Raw genomic sequence first — 19,848 nt, forward strand, 5'->3', positions numbered from 1 at the left:
CAGATAAGAGGGCGGGGTGGGGTGGGGGGAGGTTCTGGCTAAAACGAGTAACAGGATTCTCGCTAAAACGGGGCGACGCAAGTGGAGGCCTAGTTGGAAGAGGATTCAAAGGAGCCCGACTAAAGTGTGGTCCAGGAGAAAACCGTCACGAGCTCTGTACCCTCTAAACAATAACGCCCCCTTCGTAACCGCCGTTCTGGCTCTGTTTGGATCTGACGGCTCTGAACACCTCGCACAGCGTGGACTCGTACAGCTTTTGTCCTTCTGTGTCCGGCATTTATTTTTACTTTTTAAGGCGGGGCGGGCACCGGGCGGACTCTGCGGGGAGCTCGGCCCGCAGATCCCAATCCCAGAAAATCCGGGCTGAAAGAGAAGGGGCAGTCAGTCAAGTACGCCTCCGAGCCTGTGGGTGGAGGGGGCGCGGAGGGAGGGGCGGGGCTGCGCGGGGAGGGGCGGGGCTGCGCGGGGGGCGGGGCTGCGCGGGGAGAAGGGGCAGAGGACGCCGGGGTCGTGCCCGGTGGCGGGGCGAGGAGCCGCTGAGGGGCTGGGGGCGAGCTGAGGCCTGAGGGATCGAGGCGCGGGCGGCTAGGGCCCCTGAGCCGCGGCGCCGAGCGAGCGGAACTGGCGGCTGGAGGCGGGGCCAGAGCTCGGGGCCGGGAGCGCCGGGGAGGCGGAGCGGGCGGCGGCGGGGCCCGGCCGGCGGAGCGGAAGCGGCGGGCGTCGCGCAGGTGAGGGCGCGGGCCTGGCCGGGACGCGCGGGGCGGGGGTGGGGCCGGTCGCGGAGGGGACGGAAGGAGGCGGGAGCGGCTCCGGGGGACGCCGCCGGGCCGGGAGCCGAGGCGGGAGGCCCGGGCCCGGTGACTTCCGCCTCGGCCGCCGGCTGGCTGGCGGACCCGCGGGGCCGGCCTGGGCCTCAGTAGGAGGGTCGGCGCCCCCCGCCCCTGTCGGTTCGCGGGGAGGGCCCGGCTCTCGGAACGAGCTGCAGTGGATGCTCAGACCCTCCGTTTGCGGCCACCCCTCCCGGCCCCTGGATGACCCCACACCGCTTTAACCCTGCTTGGGTCCCCGTTGCCTGCCTCCGAGCTGGGTGTCGGGCGTGGGTCGCGGGAGGGATCCCGAGCACTTCGAAATTTATCAACAGCATTGTGAGAGCGGGTTTGCTCTATGTTCACTTTTCTGGGGGAATCCACAGTTTTTACCAGATTCTCTAAGGTAGCGCCGTCCCATAGAAATATTATGCGAGCCACATATGTGACTTTAAAAGTGAAAGGAAACGGCGAAATTAACTTAGTGATGTGTTTTATTTAGCCCACTGTATTTAAAATATGGTCATTTCAACATGTAATCAATATTTAAAATTTTAATGAGATACTTTACATTCCTTTTTTACTAGGAAGTTTGAAATTTGGTGTATAGTTTACACGTAGACTACATTTCAAGTGCTCAATAGCTCATGTAGCTAGTGGCTCCTGTATTGGACGACAGGTCTGAGGTTTTCATTCCGGGCCTGCAGGCTCGAGGCCACACTCCTTGCCGTGGTATTCAGTGTTTTTCACAGTCTGGCCTCTTTTTTTTTTGCTACTTAGCCAAGGATGGTTTCCTCCTCATTGCCCAAGCCACTTGCCCTTCCCCTACACACCTTTGTTCAATTGTCCCTTCTGCCTGGGGTGCTCGCCCTGCCCTGTCTCCCTGGGTCTGGCAGGGAGGTACAGCTTCTGCTAAGAGCTATTCCTGACTCCCCTGACCCCAGAAGGGGTTTGTCACTCACTCCTTCCTCAGTGTCCCCTAGCACTGGATTCATGGCTGGATTAGAGCACTTATCACCTGCTGTTTAATTGCTTTCCAGGCTGTCTTCACAGCTAGTATAGCGTCCTCTTCATCTTTGTTGTGATCATGGCCAGCACCTGACAGTCGATGAGCACTTGTCAGCAGACAGAATGAGTAAAGTGCTAAACGAAGCTGTAGCGTTTCTTAATCCCTGAACAGACCTGCTCCTTCCTCGCTTAGGAGCTTTGTGCCTGTTGTACCCCGTCGTGCATGGACACACACGCAGGGTGTGGTGCCTGACCATGAGGAATACGTCACAAGATGAGCCCAGAAAGTACCTTCTTTCTGCCTTTTACTCCCTCTCAGTCTTACAGATGGGAAAACTGAGGTGCAGAGCTAAGTTAGGACTCCAGGCAGATTTGCATCAGTGTAAATGCAAAGAGGGATGGGGGTGGGGTTTTTGAAAGGCAGCGAGTTCCCAGAGGGTCAGGCTCCTCAGGTGGTTTGGGATCAGCTGGCTCCACTTTGGTCATTTGATGGGCGGGGAGAGAAGCGGGGAGGTGAGTTACTCCTGGGCCCTGATGAGGATTCTCTGCAGGTTCAGGTCTAGGAAGCTGAGGAGCTCACTGCTGGAGAAAAACTTGGAGAGCAGAATGGTCATCTGGGACCAGGAGAAGTGCTGGCCTAGGAAGGGTAGGCGAGAACAAGTTGGGTGGAAGGAAGGGCAGGGGAGGCCAACAGAGGATAAGCTCCAGCTTGCTGAGGAGATTGGCGTGAAACATGGAGAATAACCACTGCCCATTGAGAAGGGCAGTGCCATTCTCAGTCTGTAGGATGAGAAATGGAAAGAAACAGATTCAGAGAAGGCAAACAACTTACCCCAGGTCACACAGCACTTGAAACTCAAATGAAGCCTCCTAAACCCTCCATGCCACACTTACCCAGCCCCACCCACACCTCTGTTGCAACCAGGGACCCCAGCGTGGTGCCTAGAAGAGCAGGTCTGGGGCACAGTGCCAGGCCTGCTTAGTGTCTTCCTCACTCTTCTGCCGAGGGGCTGCGACTAGGCCTGTTTATAGGGGCTTGGTGCCTTGATATTCTGCCCGGTACCTCTCGCCAATCAAATCAGTGCCGTCTGCAGTGTGATTGCTGCTTTGGTGGCAGCAGGGAGCAGAGTTAATTAAACCCAGTATAAATAGGCTGACTGCCCCCCGTCCCCTGCCCCCATGTGCCCCGCCTTCCTCCTGGCCCCCCTTAGCTCTGGCCTGGGAGAGCAGAGCCCGGACATCCTTAGCCCTGGAGTCTGCAGCCACTGCCTGTCCTGTCTCGGGAGCAGGACGCTCGAGTCCACGTTGTCTGTGCTTCCCAGACCCGGGTTCCGTTTGGGAGTTGACACAGGCAGCTTCCCCCCCAAACCCTTCCCTCTTTTTCACCCTGCAGCCAGGGTTTCTTTCTTGTTCATCCAGGCTTTGGAGGTTGAAGTGAGATGAGGTGGGGAAGGGGTGCCTAGCTGGGTTCCAAGTGCCTCCCGGCAGCTAGTCAGCGTTGCACCTCCTCTGAATGCTTCGTGTCAGTCTCTGGCCCTTAGCAACTTCCCTCCCTCGTTCACCCAACAAGCTTCAGCAGAACACCAGCTCCTGTGAGCGCCCAGCCTCCCACCCAGTGCTGTGTCCCCCCGCGCCACCCCGTGCAGACTGCTGGGCGGGGGGCTGTGCGCCCGTCACCTCACCCCGTGGCAGGTGGATGTGCGGGTAGTCCTGATGCTCAGTTCCCACCCCCAGGCACCATGACCCCCACGGGGACCCAGAGTCCGTTGGCCGATCAGACCTACGCGGTGCCCCTCATACAGCCAGACCTGCGGCGAGAGGAGGCCATCCAGCAGGTGGCGGATGCCCTGCAGCACCTACAGAAGGTCTCCGGAGACATCTTCAGCAGGTGGGTGCTGCTGCCACCCTCACCTGATCGGGGGCTGCTCCCCGCCCTGGGCAGTCATCTCTCCAATCCCAGAATGCACCCTCTCAGAGCACCCCTTTTGGTGATTCTTGGTCCTGAGGGGGACCCAGCTGGCTTTCTTGTGCCCAAGGGGCCAAGCTGGGTGCCCAGCTTCGAATTTTATCATAAGAGCTCACTACCTCCTGTCCCTCTTAGCCGCTGGGTTCCTTGTGCACCCACCCAGTGGTGGTACAGCTCTCCCAGCTCATGCTCTTCCCCCTCTGGGGGGCCCTGTTCCTTCGCTTATTCCCGCAGTCAGCGAATATTCGCCCAACACTTCTTGTGTGCAGGGCTCTGTGCTGCTCTCTTCAGTTACAGCAACGACTAAGGCAGCATCTCTGCCCAGCCAGAGGATATACTCCAGCAGCAGAGACAGACTCTAATTGATTAATTGCATGTTAGTTAATTAAAATTGTGGCAAAACCTATTTTTAATATTTTTGTAACAACTAATATTTGCATCACGTTAACTGTGTGCCACCACTGACCTGAGTGTATTCACTCATTCAACCCTTTGTCCTGTACGGGTCCTATCTTTCTCTGGCCATGAGCAAGCTGAGAGGGGCATAGAGCTTCTCCTTCCTGGGTGCCCACACCGTGCCCCCTGAAGGCTGGAGTATTTGACTGCCTGACTCAGGTCCCTCTGCTGGTCAGGTCTCCCACACCGTCCCCTGCTTGTACCCCAGACCAGGAACCGCGACGCTGCAGCATGCAGTCTCCTCCCCCACCAACTGGAATTCCACCTCTTCCCAGAAGCCTTCCCCAATGGGGGCAGACAATGGAGTCATTGTCTGTAGCTGGACACAGTCCAAACATTAGATCCCCCTGACTCTTTTGCCTCTGGGCTGCCCACTAATGCACCTGCCTGCCACAAGCCTATCCCGGATGTAAATGTACCCGAGGGCGGTGCCCCGAAGTAGTTAAGGGGGTTGACTCTGGAGCAGACTTCCTGGGCTCCAGTCTGGCCTCCCCATTTGCTTGCTCTGTAACCTCGGGCAAGTTACTTAACCTCGCTGTCTCAGTGTTCCCATCTATAACCTGGCAGTAATAATGGTACCTTCCTCGGAGGATTGTTGTTAAGATGAAATGAGTTGAGGAGGAAGGACTTGAAGTGCCGGCATATAGTAAGCATTCAGGACATGTTCCTTCCTCTTATCTGGTGACATCATCTCTGCTCATTTGCTGCCTATTCTGGCCCTCCGTTAACCTGCTATCAGTAGTTATAGGAAGTTTTAGGTGCCCCTTCTGTGCTAATTTTTGTGCTAAATATGCCCAAGGAACACGTAAGCCAGAGGACACAGGCCTTTAAGAGCCATTGGTCCCAGATGATGGCCACCCCATACCTCGTGATTGAAACGGATGCTAGAAACGATCCCTCAGAAATACTTGTGTTTCCTCACCAAGACTGTGACTGCGCGCTTGCCTTTCTGCAAGGGGAGCATTGGATTTTCAGCATACTTTCCCTTCCCTTCCTGGTGTTTGGCACCAGTGGACATTTTCACGTTCCTCTGCCCCTGGATGGGGTGAGCAGAGGGCAGGAAGGCCATCTCATGGGGCGGGAGTGGCGAGTTGGTTGAACATAGGCTCGGCATGGCCCAGGGATGGTAGGATGCTCCCAGGAGCCTGGCACCTGCATCCACGCTTCCCTCACCGCTGGGTTCCAGGTCCCCCCATTGACCCCCTACCACGTGCCCAGCATTCAGGTCAGAGGCATACTAATGGTGTGTGGCATGGGGTTCCCGTCCTCAGGGACGTCGTGGGATGGGAAAACAGCCATCTGAGCTGATTCTGAGCCGCGTAGCATGAACTGTGTGAGCTCCTAGGGGCCTAGAGGAGAGAGAGACAAGAACTGGCAGCACATTCATCAGTCAGACTCCCCAGACCAATAAGCAGAAGTAACCCATGCATAGAGCAGGGTTTGGAGCTGCAGGGCTAAATGCTGTCATCAGGGCCTGGTTTTGCTCTCATCCCATCCCTGCTCGCTACTTCTGGGTTGGCCCCATTCCCAGACAGGCCTCGCTCTTGCAAGGTAACCAGTGGGCCCAGGGTTCATACTCAGGCTCAGGTCCAGCAGGAAAGAATGTCTTCCTCTGCAGCAGTTCCCTCGGAAGTCCCGCCCTCCCACTGGCCTGGCCTGGTTCTCATGGCCATCCCAGAGCCAGTGGCTGGGGCCGGGCTGGCGGGGAGGGTGACACAGCAGCTGGCTCAGACCTCGGTCACATGCCTTACCCCCAGGCCCTGGGTTTAGCCCCACCCAAAGTGCAGGACCGAGCCTGTGGGAGCGATGGCGCCCCCATAGGAAGCAGGCTGTTACGGAACGAGGAGGGAGCAGATGCTAGAGAGGAAAACCAGCGCCTGCTCCCCCAGGTCAGGGAAGGCCTCCTGAAGGAGGGGTGCAAATGGGGCCACGCGAACGGGTTCTGGCGAGGCCGGGTGGGGAACGCCGCCTGAGGGCTGGGACCCGGAAATGAGTGCCAAAGGCTTGAGGCCTGACTGGAGGGCGGTGCGCCCCAGGCCGCGGGGCCCTGAGTACCTGACTGCCGCCTGTCCCAACGGTCCACTCCTTCGCTCAGGACTGGGCTGAAAGTCAGCCCTCCGTGTGTCTGTGCCCTTGGGAGCCCTCCTCCCGCTGCTTTACGTCCCTACGACGCTGGGGACGGTCCCTGGTGGAAGGAGCGGGCAAGAGGATGTGGCTGAGGGGAGAGCTGGGACATGTGAGTCAGGGCCGTGGGGCTTCGCCCAGCTGGATGGGGCTTTGAGCTTGAGCCCAGGGTTTTGGGAGCCCAGATAGGTTCTTGAGCCAGAAGTGATGGGACAGAAGCATTTGGGGAAGGTTCATCAGGCAGCCATCCCAGGGGAGCCGCGCTGTGGGCAGGGAGAGGCTGCGGTCGGGGTGCGGGGGGGGGGGGGGGCTGCAGGTAGGGAGGCGGATAGGAGACACTGCAAATGGAATAACAACAGGACCAGATGACAGATTGGGGACAGGATGAAGGGGAGGGAGGGGTCGGGGACGACAGGGAGTGGGGAGTGCCAAGCCCCGCCCCCCATTCTGCAGCAGGGGCTCCTCTGTTCTCTCGGGCTTTTGCTGAGAGATGTGACCCCAGCTTGGAACCTCTCCCCTTGAACGTGCTCCTCTCCTTTGCTTTTGCTGAGAGATGTGACCCCAGCTTGGAACCTCTCCCCTTGAACGTGCTCCTCTCGCAAAGGAGAGGCGGCGGGTGGAGAAGAAATGCTTTATGTCTCTGCTCCCTGCCTCTCCCCCCAGCTAAGGCGCAGGCCCAGCCCCTCAGCCCCACCCGGAGCCTGGGCCCCCAGGCAGGTGAGCGTGTGGAAGGTCGGTGTCCCCAGCCGGCTCCTTCCTCCCGCTCCTTGCAGCCCCTCCCTGGCTTGTCCTCCTGCCTAGCAGACCTGCCCTCACCTGCCCATCATCACCTGGGAGAAGCCAGCCCCAGGGTACCCGCCCAGAGATGTCCCCTGCTGCACATGACTTCCATGAGGGCAGAGGGGCAGCAGTGGGGGCAGGGCAGACTAGGACTGTGTGTGGGCTTGCCCTCCCCGGCGGCCCCAGCCCGGCCACTTGGCCTTTGCAAGGCTCCTTCCCTTCCTCTCCTCTTCCTTTCCTCCTCCTTTCTCCCCTCTTCCCCCCTTCCTCCCTTTTCACCTCCCCACTCTTCCTCCTCACTTCCTGCTTCCTCTCCTTGGGCCCTTCCTCCCATCTCCCCGCTCCCCCCCCGCCCCCCCTTCTCCCTGCTGATCCGCACCTGGTGCCTTCCAAGGTTAGGAGGCCTCAATCAGCTGCCTGCATAATTAGCAGATCATTCTTAATTACCCCAGTGAGTGGAGAAGATAAAGGGGAAAGCAAGAGCTGTTCAGGGGACCGGCTGGGGGGTGCGCGGGGTAGGGCTGGCGAGGGGAGAAGCAACAGCAGTTAGGGCCAGGGGAGTGGCCCTGTCACAGCAGCTGACTGGTGTGATGATTGGAGGGTGTGGCAGCCCTGCAGGGGCCACGGGCCTGCGGCTTCCTAGGAAGCCCTCCCATACGGCCATGGGGGTCAGCTTTGGAGGTGGTGGGGACACGGAGCCCAGGCACTGTCCTGGCCCCCTAGGTATGTCATTGACCTTGACCACCTCACACCCCAGGCCCCAGCCAGAAGAGCCCTCTGTGCTCCACTCTGTGATGCTCCACTCTCTGTGGTGCTCCACTCTCTGTGGTGCTCCACTCTCTGTGGTGCTCCCTTGCAGAGTGCTGTTTCCTCATCTGGAACTTTTTTCTCCATGTCTGCTCAGCACTGCCTGGAGCCCCTCACCCCTCCTAGTCTGTGGGTGGTAAAGGTAAATGTTGACCAAGTTCTTGGGACATGTCGGCTTGTACAGCTCATGAGACATCCAGTCTCTCACTTTGACCTTTACAGCAATTCCACGATGTAGAAGTTACAATTCCTGTTTTTCAGCTGAAGAAGGTGAGACATAGATCAGTTAAGTGACTGGCTGAAGGCCACACTGCTGCTGTCCCCAGGTCTTTGGGACACTGTAGTTGTTTATCTCTTTGAGAGCAGATATGTGTTATCTGAAATGCATCTCTGTCCCAGGCTCTCAGCAGACTGACTGAGCCAGTTCCTTCCCTGCTGGTGTCCTGGTGACATGCTATAGGGACGTGGTTCCAGTGATGAGCCTGGAAGCTGACCTGCCTGAAGCCAGCCACCAAGCCAGGGGCTCTAGATAAGGAGCGGCAAACAAGTCGCCCTCTTGCCACCAGCCCCGCTCCCTCGTGGTGGGTGTTGCTAATCAGTCCTGGCTCTTGGTCCCAGGCCCCATGTGGCCCAGCAGGCCATCCTAACACTGCCTTCCAGGCTGTTGTCACTGCCAGTCGGTAGAGATGACACACAAATTGAAACCTTCTTCTCACCCTTGGCCTGAGATTGGGCTGCCTGGGGACTTTGTCAACAAGCAAGGCGTTACTTAGCCATCCTAGGCTCTTGGATAAGAAAAGAACCCTGGAAATCCCATCTTCCATTCCCCCTGTCCCACACAGGAATCTCCCCTGGAGCATCCATGACAGGTGGGCATCCAGCTGGAATCTGATTTCTTTGCAAAGCCATGCAGCTGTTTACAAGAAAGTTCTCCTTATGCAGAACTGAGAGGTCTGTTTCCATGTAACTCCTCCCACCGGCTGTAATGCAGCTCACTCTCTGGGGTGACAGAAAGTCTAATCGCTTTTCTGCCTGACAGCACTTGTGATCTTTCTGATATCTGAAGGGGATTTTCATATTCTCGAAGTCATCTCATCTTCAGCCAGAACATCCTTCAGTTATCTTGTGTGATGTGAGCTTCCCACCATCACCCGCCTCATCACCCTCCTCATCACCCTCCTCTGGCTATTCGTTAGCTTGTCATTTTGCATTCAGCCAGTATGTTACATGTCAGGCGTTGTCCCAGGTGCTAGAGATGCAGCTGTGAATCAGACAGACCCTGTGGTCTAGAAGGGACTTCAGAGTCCTCTTAACATGTGGAACCAGTTTGAAGGGGACACGGCTGTGGACGAGGTGGGCGCCTGGCGTAGATGAGCTCTGTTTTCTCTGTAGTACCTCGAGAGTGGACGTTCCCTATTTTTTGAAAGAAGGTGGGAAAGATCTCAGGAGCTGTGCGCTCTGAGATCTCACTTCCTTTCCAAGCTGCTTAACGTGCTTTTAGCTCATAGGTAACCGAAACCTCCTGCTAGACCTCCATCCTCTGTGTTTGTACCCTTGACCTTTTAAACCTGAATGCTGAGCTTCACATTCATTCCTTATCAGTTTCATCTTTTCTGGCCTCCTGGCCTTTCAAGATCCTGTGAGTCTGGATTCCATCGTGCAGACCGTTTTGGGGCCTCCCCATTTGATGCCCCCAGCTTACTAATCAAGTGTCGCATGAGTGTGCGGCGCCCTGCCAGAGACCTTCGTGCAAGGCTGAGATCAGTCCATTCTTCAGCCGTGCCTTTGGGGCGCTGTTGTTCTCTGGCTCTGATTTTTCCTAAATGTGCTCTCCTCCGGCCCGCATAGCTCCATCTTGTCCACGGGATTTTGTGGGAAGCCGTCAGAATCCTTGCTGACTCAAGCTGCACTGTGTGTTAAGGTTTTCCCCTGATACGCCAGTCTAATAACCTTGTCAGAAAAGAAATGCTATGAATTTAGAACAGTGCTGGCCCCGGGGACCCGCCTCTTCCATTTCAAATTGCTTACGACCCTCTATTTAATAACCCATTCCGGAAATTTGCCAGGATCCATTGTTAAGCTTGATGTTTGTAACTTGGAGAAATCAGATGGAAGACCCAGACAGAGCCGGCTGTGTCTAGCTCCAGTTCCGACGTCACTCCCACCCTCCGTGGCACCTTTGAGTGGAGCGGTTACATAACTGTGAGGTTGCTTCAGCCCCGGGCAGCGTAGGGCTGAGCCTGGAGCCACAGGAACTGGCCTCTGTGCAAGCAGGGAGACCGGTCTCCCTGCCGGAAAGCTGGGGCTCGGACAGGGTGCTGGTTCTGCGTCTCTCCCGGAAGGAAACCGTGCCTCTTGTTCTGTCTGCCTTGCTGCCCCACTCAGACCAGCCTGTCAAGGAAAACTAAGCTGGTTTGGGTCCCTGCTCGTAGGCCAGCCCCTGCATCCCCGAGCCCTTGCACACGAGGGGCCAGGAGTAACCAAGGAGATTTCATCAGGGGTGGAGACTCCTGGGTTGTGAAGCTGGCCGATCAGGTGTGTTCTCTGGGGGCTAAAACATTCTAAAGTTGGTGAGGGTGGTTTAAGAAGGTTGGGCCAGAGTCTTGACTGTTCACTTCAACCCGTTAAAGGAATCCTAGAGTTCCCTGGCCGCGTGGTCTCTGACCCCGGGGACCGCGGCACTCCTCGGCCATCCACTCACTGTGTCCTCTGGCCGTTCCCCGGGAGCTGAGCTTGCAACTCTGCCTCGTCTCTCGTGCCTCGCTGTGTGCTCACTCCTGCCCGGTGAACGTGGAGATGTGACCACCGCTGTGGATGTGGAACACGGTGGCCGCGGGCAGGTGTCCCTGGAGGTAGGGGGGCGCTCAGGCGCAGGCCACCCTGGCAGGGGAGCCGGAGTCCCCGTGCAGTGAGAGGTACCTCGTGTTGCTGAATAACGCAAGCGAGGCTCGTGTGCGTTTACCTTTGGGGCACGTGGTGTTAGCCATTCAGTAACTGCAGAGGGACCCCTGCAGGTGCCAGGCGCTGTTCCAGGCTCTGGGAACACAGCGGGGAACAAAGCCCTTAGCCTAGGAGTGCACAGGAGATGTGTGGTGACAGGTGGCTCTGTGTAATGGAAGAACTGGCTGGGGGTTGGAAAGTGACAGGTGCAGCTTTAGGTTCCGTGGTCGGGGAGGCTTCAGCGAGGGGCTCAGTGAAGTGAGGGACCAGCCGTGTGGGTATCCGAGGAGATGGCAGAGGCCACGTGACAAGGCGGTGTGTGGCATGTTCAGGGAGTGTAGCAGGGCGCCGTAATCCGGGGAGGGGGCAGTGGCAGCCCCTAGGCAGCCCGACCACAACCATGAGAACCACGGTGGGGACTTGGATTTACCAAAAGCTGCCTCTTATGTGCCGGGCAGTTCCTTGTGGACAGCTCCAGGACTTGAATTCAGGCCGTCTTGCCTGTCACACAGCCCTGCTGAGCTCTGGTGTTCTCCACGTAAGTCATGACGATTCTGCCTCTGCTCACCAGGGCCTGAGGCTGAGAACCCCGGCAGGCAGGAACCACGTCCCTTCAGGTGGCACGTACAGGTGCCAACTTGGGGCCAAGGTGATTGCCCATCCCTACCCAGAGCTCCAAGGAACTTAATACAGTCTGTTCCTAGACGCTTCAGGTTGGATGGTCCTAGTAGAGGTCACCTGGGCAGTTCTAAGATCGGGCCTGACAGCAGGTATTGCTGTGTTTTAAGAGCCCTTACCCGAGGACCTCCGTGGCGGTCCAGTGGTTAGGACTCCGCGCTCCCACTGCAGGGGATGTGGGTTCGATCCCTGGTCGGGGAACTAAGATCCCGCATGCCTTGTTTTGGAGCACTGCCAAAACAAACACACGCAAACACAAACAAAAATTTAGGCAAGAGCCCTTACCCGAGCCCTGCCTTCGCAGGTTTGCCGTTAAAAGCAGAAGGGGTACAGGAGGCTGCAGGGGCTTGGGGAGCAGCCTTCAGCCCCTGCGACTTTTTTTTCCGGTGGCAGGATCTCCCAGCGAGTAGAGCTCAGCCGGAGCCAGCTGCAGGCCATTGGGGAGAGGGTCTCCTTGGCCCAGGCCAAGATTGAGAAGATCAAGGGCAGCAAGAAAGCCATCAAGGTAGCGTGTGTGGCCCTGTCCCTCTGGCTGGTCGGCAGTCCCAGAAATCCCCTTCCCTCCCCTCTCCCCATGCCTCTGAGGCTGCCAGCTCCCTGCTTCACCCACTCGGCAAGCTTTCCTCCTGCCCAGGCTGTCTGGAGCTTCTCAGGCCCCCTGAGGAAGTGCTCAGACTCCCCGTGTACACAGGTGTTCTCCAGTGCCAAGTACCCTGCCCCGGAGCGCCTGCAGGAGTACAGCTCCATCTTCACGGGGGCCCAGGACCCTGGCCTGCAGAGACGTGCCCGCCACAGGGTCCAGAGCAAGCACCGTCCCCTGGACGAGCAGGCCCTGCAGGTCTGACGGGGGTGACCTGGGCACTGGGGAGGAACTGAGGCCCACCCCAGGATTCTGTCCCCTGAGGACTCTGACTGCAGTGGGGGAGGTCACTCTGGCCTGGTGCTGAAACCCACCATCCCTCGGTCATTTCCCGTCACCCCCCCGCAGGAGAAGCTGAAATACTTCCCCGTGTGTGTGAGCACCAAGCCAGAGCCTGAAGATGAAGCCGAGGAGGGGCTGGGGGGTCTCCCCAGCAACATCAGCTCTGTCAGCTCCTTGCTGCTCTTCAACACCACGGAGAACCTGTAAGGGGGGGGCGGGGGGGGGTTGGCCTGGCTTAATGGGGGGCCAGGGGCACCAGACTTGGGTGCCGCAGAAGTCTGCAACGCGGGAGCCAGGAGGCTCCTGACCAGTTGGTTTTGCCTGGTAAGGCCTGGGAGGCCGTGGTACAAACTAATGGTGGCCCCGATGAGGTAGGAAAGGTGGTCCAGACCACGGGCCTAGAACAGATGTCAGATCGCCTGACCTCCTGACCTCCACCCCTCCTCTGTAGGTACAAAAAGTATGTCTTCCTGGACCCCCTGGCTGGTGCCGTAACAAAGACCCATGTGATGCTGGGCGCGGAGACGGAGGAGAAGCTGTTCGATGCCCCATTGTCCATCAGCAAGAGAGAACAGCTGGAGCAGCAGGTGGAGAGGGACGATGCTTGGGTGGGGGAGGGGACGTGGTCCTGCCATGTGGTCTTGGCCAGGGGTCTGCTGAGCCCCTCACCCCGGCCGGCTGTGGCGGGGATGGGCGAGGCCGCTGGCTGCCCGAGGCCCGCCACATCCCCCGGTCCCACAGGTCCCAGAGAACTACTTCTACGTGCCCGACCTGGGCCAAGTGCCTGAGATCGATGTGCCGTCCTACCTGCCCGACCTGCCGGGCGTGGCTGACGACCTCATGTACAGTGCAGATCTAGGCCCTGGCATTGCCCCGTCGGCCCCTGGCACCATTCCAGAGCTGCCTGCCTTCCACACGGAGGTGGCTGAGCCTTTCAAGCCCGGTGAGCCGAGAGTTGGGAACGGACTTGGGCGGGAGCACCCCTGCTTGGCCACTTTCTTGCACAGGCACCTTCTCACGCTTTTCCCACCTAGAAGATGGGGTGCTGGCAGTACCCCCGCCGCCGCCGCCGCCGCCACCAGCTCCGGCCCTGCTGGTCAGCGCTCTCCCACCTCTGCCCCCAGCCCAGACCGTGGCCCCGCCGGGACAGCCAGCCAGGGAGGATGACAGCGGTGGCGCATCTCCTTCAGGTAGCAGCGGCATAGGGCACGCGGGGCAGGGAGGGGTGCTTTCTCTGAGGGTGCCCCTCATTTCTGGATCCCTGAAGGATTTTCTGTAGCTTAGTTAAGTGGTCATAAATGCTAGATTTTCAGAGTAGTTCTAATTACAAAATCTTGTTCTACTGGGTTCATAACAGCAGTTTCAAACCATGTCTGTGGAGCCTGGACAGGGGGAGCCGTGGGCCCCCCATTCCCCCTTAAACCAACGGGGAAAAGGGGGCAACTAATAGACATGGAAAACTACAGCAACAAAGTATCCACGTGGCCCTTAAGTTGTCGGGTTTCGGTTTTACTCCTGTATCTCGGTCCATCTCCAGCACCCAGAAGTGGCACAGAAATCCCGTTGGCTCCTGTGTTAAGTTCAGACGCTCAACACACTGGTGGCTCCCAGGGCCCACCTGTGCAGCGTGGCACCTGGGACCGGCCGAGCCTGGGCGGGTGTAGGCGGCGCCCAGGCCCCGAGCCTCCTCGCCGACGAAGAGCCCTTCCTCAGACACTGCCCGGGGCCGCCTCTGGGCCGCACAGCCAGGCCCTGCCTGAGCAGCCTCTTGCACCCTTCCCACCCCAGTCCAGGGAGCGCCCAAGGAAGTGGTTGACCCCTCCGGTGGCCGGGCCACTCTGCTGGAGTCCATCCGCCAGGCCGGGGGCATCGGCAAGGCCAAGCTGCGCAGCGTCAAGGAGCGCAAGCTGGAAAAGAAGCAGCAGAAGGAGCAGAAGCAAGGTGCGGCCAGACCCGCGCGCGAGGGCTCTTCCTGCTCCTGGAGCCTGCAGCGGAGCTGTCCTCTCTACGCCCGCAGGGGGCAGAGCCTCGGCCACTCAAACTGCAAGAGCCTTCTTAGACTCTGCCAGTTGTCCAGGAAACGGGCAGGGACCTGGGGTGTTTTTAGGGACGGAGACCTGGCTAAGTCCTGCTTCTCTAGGCCTCTGAGACTCTGGATTACGTCAGCCGTGAATCCCCATGGCTGACATAAATACCACACCTGGGCCTAAAGCAGCAATGCCCTGGGAGTCCAGTCCTGAGTTTTGAGTCCCAGCTCTGCTTCTGAGCTTTGCACTGTGACCCCAAGCAAATTGCCTAATTTCTCTGGGCCAGATTCCTCATCTGTCCAGCGAGGCTGCTCGTCTGTGCCCTTGTCTCACAGGGTAGCTGTGACTGTTGTTACTCAGAGGTTACCTGTGTTCTTATGAGCACTGACCAGAGCTCCAAGAGCTGTGGTGACACATGGCCGCGGAGGGGCCAGGTGTGAGCCGTGGCGGCCTCGTGGCTGCAGAGGGGCCGGGTGCGTTGAGAGCACAGAGGACACTGATGGAGCCCTCAGGGTGTTAGGCAGGCTGGATCTGGTCCACCCCTGGCCCCTTCATCTTCTCCCCATGGCTTTCCTGTTGCAGTGAGAGCCACCAGCCAAGGTGGAGACCTGATGTCGGATCTCTTCAACAAGCTGGCCATGAGGCGCAAAGGTAGGAAGCAGGACGCCGGCTGCCTCCCTGGCTGAGGTCGTCCACATCCTTTTTTCTCACTGTTTCAAGTCTCTAGAGCCCGGGTGGACTGGTGCCCCAGACCAGCCCCCCTCACCTTCCACCTTTGCCCTCCCAGGTATCTCCGGGAAAGGACCCGGGCCGGGGGCCAGCGAGGGGCCGGGAGGAGCCTTTGCCCGAATGTCGGACTCCATCCCGCCCCTGCCTCCCCTGCAGCCAGCCCCAGGAGAGGAGGACGAGGATGACTGGGAATCCTAGGGGCTCGCTCGCTCCGCCTTCCCCAAGCCCCCGACTTCATCACGGACAGGCTCCCGGGAGGGAAGGGGGTCACGGAGGACCGGCCAGCTCTGTTGCCTGGAGCTGCTTCAGGGGCTGCGCTCTGCCTGTGCCTCACCCACCCCCTCGGCCGGCGCGCGTGCCTTTTCCCTAGAGACACTTTGCGGCCAAACAGTACGTGAGTCAATAAAGAAGTACGATGCCAGAACCGAGCATAACCCAACAGCGCCCTCTTAATTAAGAGACCACAGCTGCACAAAATGCAGGTGATGTCCCTCCAGGCCGGGTCTCAGGTAGCGGGGGCAGGGAGAGGCGTGGTCAGCAGGGGCCAGCAGGGGGAGGGACATTTCCACGCAGGAAAATATGTCTCAGTGACAGACACGGGGTCGCTAAAAATAGCCTCCCTGAGAGCCTGATGGCCCTCAGCATAATTGCTGATGTCAGGCAAAGAGGAGTCTCCGCGTGGGCTCCAGTGCTGGTGCTGGTGGGGAGGGAGGGAGGGAGGGGCCCCGGCCTGGGAGGACCTAGAGCCGAGCCGGGAAGCTGATCCTGCTGCAGGGCCAGGAGCGGGCCTGCAGGAAGACCAGCGGGCAGGAGTGGGGAGCAGTTCTTAGCAACTCAGAGCAAGAAGGTGGTTAGGGTGAGCAGAAGCCCCGAGAGAGGGTGAAAGGCCTAGAACAGCTACTTTTAGCGAGAAAGGAGAGGGAGGGCGGGCCTGCCCCACCTCACCTCTAAGAATGTGGATACTGAGAAGCAAGCAAGGGCGGAGGTGCTGTGGCCTCCACAGTCGCTCACAAAGGCTGGCCGGGAATCAGGTCAGGGAGCTGGACTCCGGGCTGTGCCGAGTGGAAGACAGGCTCAATTCCAGGGAGGGCACCTGCCCTGGGACGGGCCCAGGAATGGCGGGGCACTGTTCCTTCAGGATCAGCCTCATTTTCTCCTGTTGGCTTCTCCACCTATTCCTAGGTCCCGGCAGCCCACTGATTCCAAAAGGGGGCTACCGCGCTCGCCACCTGGGCTTCACAACTTCTTAGGCAGGATCGCTGCAGACCAGGCCCAAGACAACATTCCTAGTGGGCGGGGTGAAAGGAGGGCCTGGTGACCAGGCAGTGGTGCAGCCATCTGTCAGGAAGAGCCAGACTTCTCTCTATGAAACTGCGGAGAGAGGGAAAGACAGGGAGACACCGGCTGGGGGCGGGGCGGGGTGGGGCTGGGGGGGTGGGAGGTTCTGGGGACGAGAGAGAAAGGCAGGACTGACCTTCCGCAGAGCAGCAAAGGCAGGGCCAAAGGTGGCTTTGACCTGCACGCGATCCCGGATCCAGGCCGGCAGCTTTGCCAGGATAGGAGGGCGGGCGTACCGCTGGTCCAGGAGCACGATGCTGGCAAAATCCTTCTGATGCCTGATGGCCCTGCCTGGATGGGGACAGAGGTTGGGGGTCTGAGTTAAACCTGCCTCCCCCCACAGTGCGTTTCTACTGTGTCCCCTTCCCCTTGCTCAGCACTCGGGCTGGAGAGATGGCAGGTGAAATCCCTCCTTCCTGTCGCCTCACTCTCCAGCCATCTTGCCAGCAGCGTCAGCCCAGGCTCACCTATGGATTGGTTGACGGCCTTCATACACAGGTTCTCCACCAACGCCTTCCCAGGGGGCACCTGGCCTGGGGCTCGGGGCTGGGAAGGGCAAAGGAGGTGACCCGTCAGAGCGGACTCTTGCCTCCTCCTAGTGTTCTCAGTGACAGTGACATAGCCGGGCTCTGGAGCGGGACCCGTGGGCCTCATGGGCACAGCAGCCAGCATGATAGGTGATGGCATGGAGAAGCTCAGGGGCTGTGGAGGGGGCGTCCCATCGCTCTGGAGCAAACGGGACACACACGTCCCAGGGCAAGGGGGAGTCACAGCCGTGGGGTGCCCCCTCCCTTTGACCTCCGAGGCACTGGCGGTACTCACGAGGGTCTGGTCCAGGTAAGCCATCTTCTCCTGCAGCTCTGCAGACCTGATGCTGGGGAAGGGCATGCCCACCATGACCACACACCTAGGGCGGAGGCACACGCGAGTCACGGCAGCTGCGCGGTGCCCAGGACAAGGGGCCCGTCCTCACCCACACCTCCACTCCACTTCCTTCCGCCTCTCCCTCCCCTCGTCCCTACCACCTGGAGAGGGTTTTCTCAGCGGAGATATCCAGTCTAGACCAAGGAACTGAGTCCTGATCAAGTTAGGGGCTGCCTGATTTTCCACCTGGCCCCAAAGGGCCAAGTCCAGAGTTGTTGCATCCGTGCACCTCGCGGGTGACGGGCCTGAGCAGTCAGCCCGGGTGTGGACTCCGAAGGTGCCAGATGGGTGGGTGTCAGAGCCGCGGGAGATGGGAAGCCCACCCCTTACCGGCCAAGGTTGTCAGAGAAGTTGATGCCTTCACTCATCTTCCCTCCGACCACGGAGAACATCAGGGCCCCTGTCACCATGCCCCCTGCCTGGCCACAGTGCTGCAGGAAACACCCAGCCCAGAGCTGCAGAGCCAGGGCGTGGATGCCAGCCACGGTACTTTCAGCTGCCAGCGCCACGTGCCCTTTGGACCCAAGGCCTCAGAACCACACCTCTTACCTGAATGCACCTGGAATACTCCAGCAGCACCTGCTCCACCTGGTTCACTCTCTGGGGCTCCTGAAATATCTGAAGGTAAACATATAATGTCTCCCAGAAAAGGGTTTCAGAATGCCTGGGTCTTGGGTGGCTCTTGGCCTTATGTTTTCCAGACTGGGGACTGGAGAAGCCCACAGGGCCAGGGCCCTTGGGGAGATGCCCTGGATGGTTATCAGGGATTGGAAGCGGGGGTAAGGAACTAGCGGAAGCCCCCGCACACAAGAAATCCAAGGAGGAGCTCTGGGTGCCAGCGTCCTCTCGAGTGGGAAGTCCAGCAGAGCAGCCACTCACCTTCTTCCTGACAGCCAGGCGGGCCAGCAGGCCACTCTTGTCCCAGTGGGCGTGGACCTGGCGTTGGTACGCATAGGAGGGAAAGAAACAGACCACCCCTCCCGGCACCACGTTGCACAGGTTACAGAGGATGCGACCCGTCTCATCCATCTAGGGAGGGAAGACAAGGAACCTGCCACGGAGCCATTCCTGAAGCCCCCCAAAAAGGCTCAAAGCCAAGTACAGCGACCCACGGGTGACTGCGGGGGAGCACGGCCAGGTGGCTCCCCGGGGCGGAATGTGCCACCCTCCCTACCACACACCCGATGATGCTTCTGGCGCCTGGTAGCATCTGTGACACACCACGTGCTGGCACACCAGAGCCAAAACCCACTGTGGGATGCCGCTCAGTCCACTGTTCTCCAACTCCCAACATCCTGCTGGGGATTAAGCCCCGTCTGTGACCAATCAGGCACTGAAAACCCCAGGCATGCCACTAGAGGTGTGCCCCCAACACCCGCATTCCTGCCCAGGCGGAGCCCGCAAAGCCAGACGGCAAGAGAACCAAAGGCACTGAGCAGCCTGCTCGTGAGCTTCGTTTAAAGAAAACGTCCTCAGCAGCCGAAGGCATGAGGCTGGAGATGGCCCAGACCTTCCGTGGTAAAATTCTAGATCCTGCCCACCCTGTGCCAGCTGTGATGGGAGAGCCCAGCGCCTGAATGCTCGGCCCGGGGCAGGGTGCCCCCAGCCCAAAGTCTGCCTCCTGCCCCCGCAAAGGCCGTGGGAAGGCAGGCTGCCTGGTACGGACCATCTGAGGCAGCTCTCTCTTCTGGTACGTGAATTCCAGCTGCTGGTTGGAGGGCCCGCTGCAGATGACGAGGGGCAGGATGTTGTCTGCAGGGATCACGTGACCTGGCGAGACCCAGTGAGGCTGAAGTGGAGTCGACTGTCCCGCAAGGCAGAGTCCAGTAAGAGCTTCCCCCGACCCTGTCTTCCAGACTAGGAAGAGCAATTCACAGCCCCCGCCCCCCACCCCGTTTCCACACGGGACCGACTCAGCGATGCCCAGGCCTCTCCGTGCAGACACCGGGGACGCAGAGCAGGAGAGCCTGGAGATGGGGAGCTCGCGAGGAAGCTGCCCTCTTGTGGCCTCAGCCCCCGGGCCTGACAACAGCACACGGCTGAACAGTGACACGAGGCCCAGCCCCGACACCCTGGGCATGGGTCCTCACCACAGGAGAACTCCACCACGCGCTCAGCTTCCACCCCGGCACACGCCAGCAGCTGCTCCCGGAAGTCGGACACCTGCAGACCACAAAGCCAGCTCTGTCACCTCCCAGAGGCCTGGGCCAGGAGGCGACAAGTACGTAAGAACAGAAAAGAGAGGCAAAAGGAAAGGCTGGTAACAGATTCATTAAAAGAAAAAAAATAAATAATGATACCCAGTGTTGGCAGCCTCATTTAAACCACTTGTGGGAACAGCAA

At 59.2% G+C, this 19,848-nt stretch overlaps 2 protein-coding genes across 17 annotated transcripts in view; one reads left to right on the plus strand and one right to left on the minus strand.

Annotated features, from left to right (window-relative positions):
• Window positions 1-515: 515 nt before the first annotated feature.
• Window positions 516-15,671, plus strand: WASHC1 (WASH complex subunit 1). 6 transcript variants are annotated; one of them, XM_012536474.3, is made up of 11 exons: window positions 516-728; window positions 3,549-3,702; window positions 11,959-12,070; window positions 12,257-12,403; window positions 12,554-12,690; window positions 12,939-13,074; window positions 13,229-13,430; window positions 13,522-13,677; window positions 14,276-14,428; window positions 15,097-15,165; window positions 15,302-15,671. In XM_012536474.3, exons 2-11 carry the CDS (start codon window positions 3,554-3,556, stop codon window positions 15,439-15,441), a joined length of 1,401 nt encoding a protein of 466 aa, XP_012391928.1. In that variant the 5' UTR covers window positions 516-728; window positions 3,549-3,553; the 3' UTR covers window positions 15,442-15,671. The 6 variants fall into 6 exon arrangements, with proteins under 6 accessions (XP_012391928.1, XP_033260118.1, XP_033260119.2 ...); XM_033404227.2 differs by lacking the exon at window positions 516-728 and adding an exon at window positions 2,366-2,460; XM_033404228.2 differs by lacking the exon at window positions 516-728 and adding an exon at window positions 2,366-2,460 and having other exon boundaries at window positions 13,525-13,677.
• Window positions 15,668-19,848, minus strand: part of DDX11 (DEAD/H-box helicase 11) — a 32,513-nt gene continuing 28,332 nt past the window's right edge. For 8 of the 11 annotated variants that reach the window (XM_049694832.1, XM_049694829.1, XM_049694833.1 and 5 more), the window contains 8 exons: window positions 19,596-19,668; window positions 19,172-19,275; window positions 18,385-18,534; window positions 18,055-18,123; window positions 17,836-17,936; window positions 17,049-17,488; window positions 16,718-16,872; window positions 15,668-16,614 (listed from right to left, as the gene is read on the minus strand). In XM_049694832.1, coding sequence (XP_049550789.1) covers window positions 16,585-16,614; window positions 16,718-16,872; window positions 17,049-17,488; window positions 17,836-17,936; window positions 18,055-18,123; window positions 18,385-18,534; window positions 19,172-19,275; window positions 19,596-19,668 — 1,122 coding nt within the window. In that variant the 3' untranslated portion in view covers window positions 15,668-16,584. The remainder of the gene's footprint in view (window positions 16,615-16,717; window positions 16,873-17,048; window positions 17,489-17,835; window positions 17,937-18,054; window positions 18,124-18,384; window positions 18,535-19,171; window positions 19,276-19,595; window positions 19,669-19,848) is intronic. The other 3 variants (XM_033404226.2, XM_033404223.2, XM_033404225.2) reach the window with 2 other exon arrangements.

Source organism: Orcinus orca, chromosome 11, assembly GCF_937001465.1.
Source record: "Orcinus orca chromosome 11, mOrcOrc1.1, whole genome shotgun sequence".
NCBI lineage: Eukaryota > Metazoa > Chordata > Mammalia > Artiodactyla > Delphinidae > Orcinus > Orcinus orca.

Bases quoted from the DNA above. Each gene is read 5' to 3' on its own strand.
- WASHC1 (XM_033404229.1), top strand. From the start codon at position 3,328: ATGCTTCGTGTCAGTCTCTGGCCCTTAGCAACTTCCCTCCCTCGTTCA. The intron at 12,404-12,553 runs GTCTGACGGGGG...ACCCCCCCGCAG, and splicing joins TGGACGAGCAGGCCCTGCAG to GAGAAGCTGAAATACTTCCC. The intron at 14,429-15,096 runs GTGCGGCCAGAC...TTCCTGTTGCAG, and splicing joins GCAGAAGGAGCAGAAGCAAG to TGAGAGCCACCAGCCAAGGT.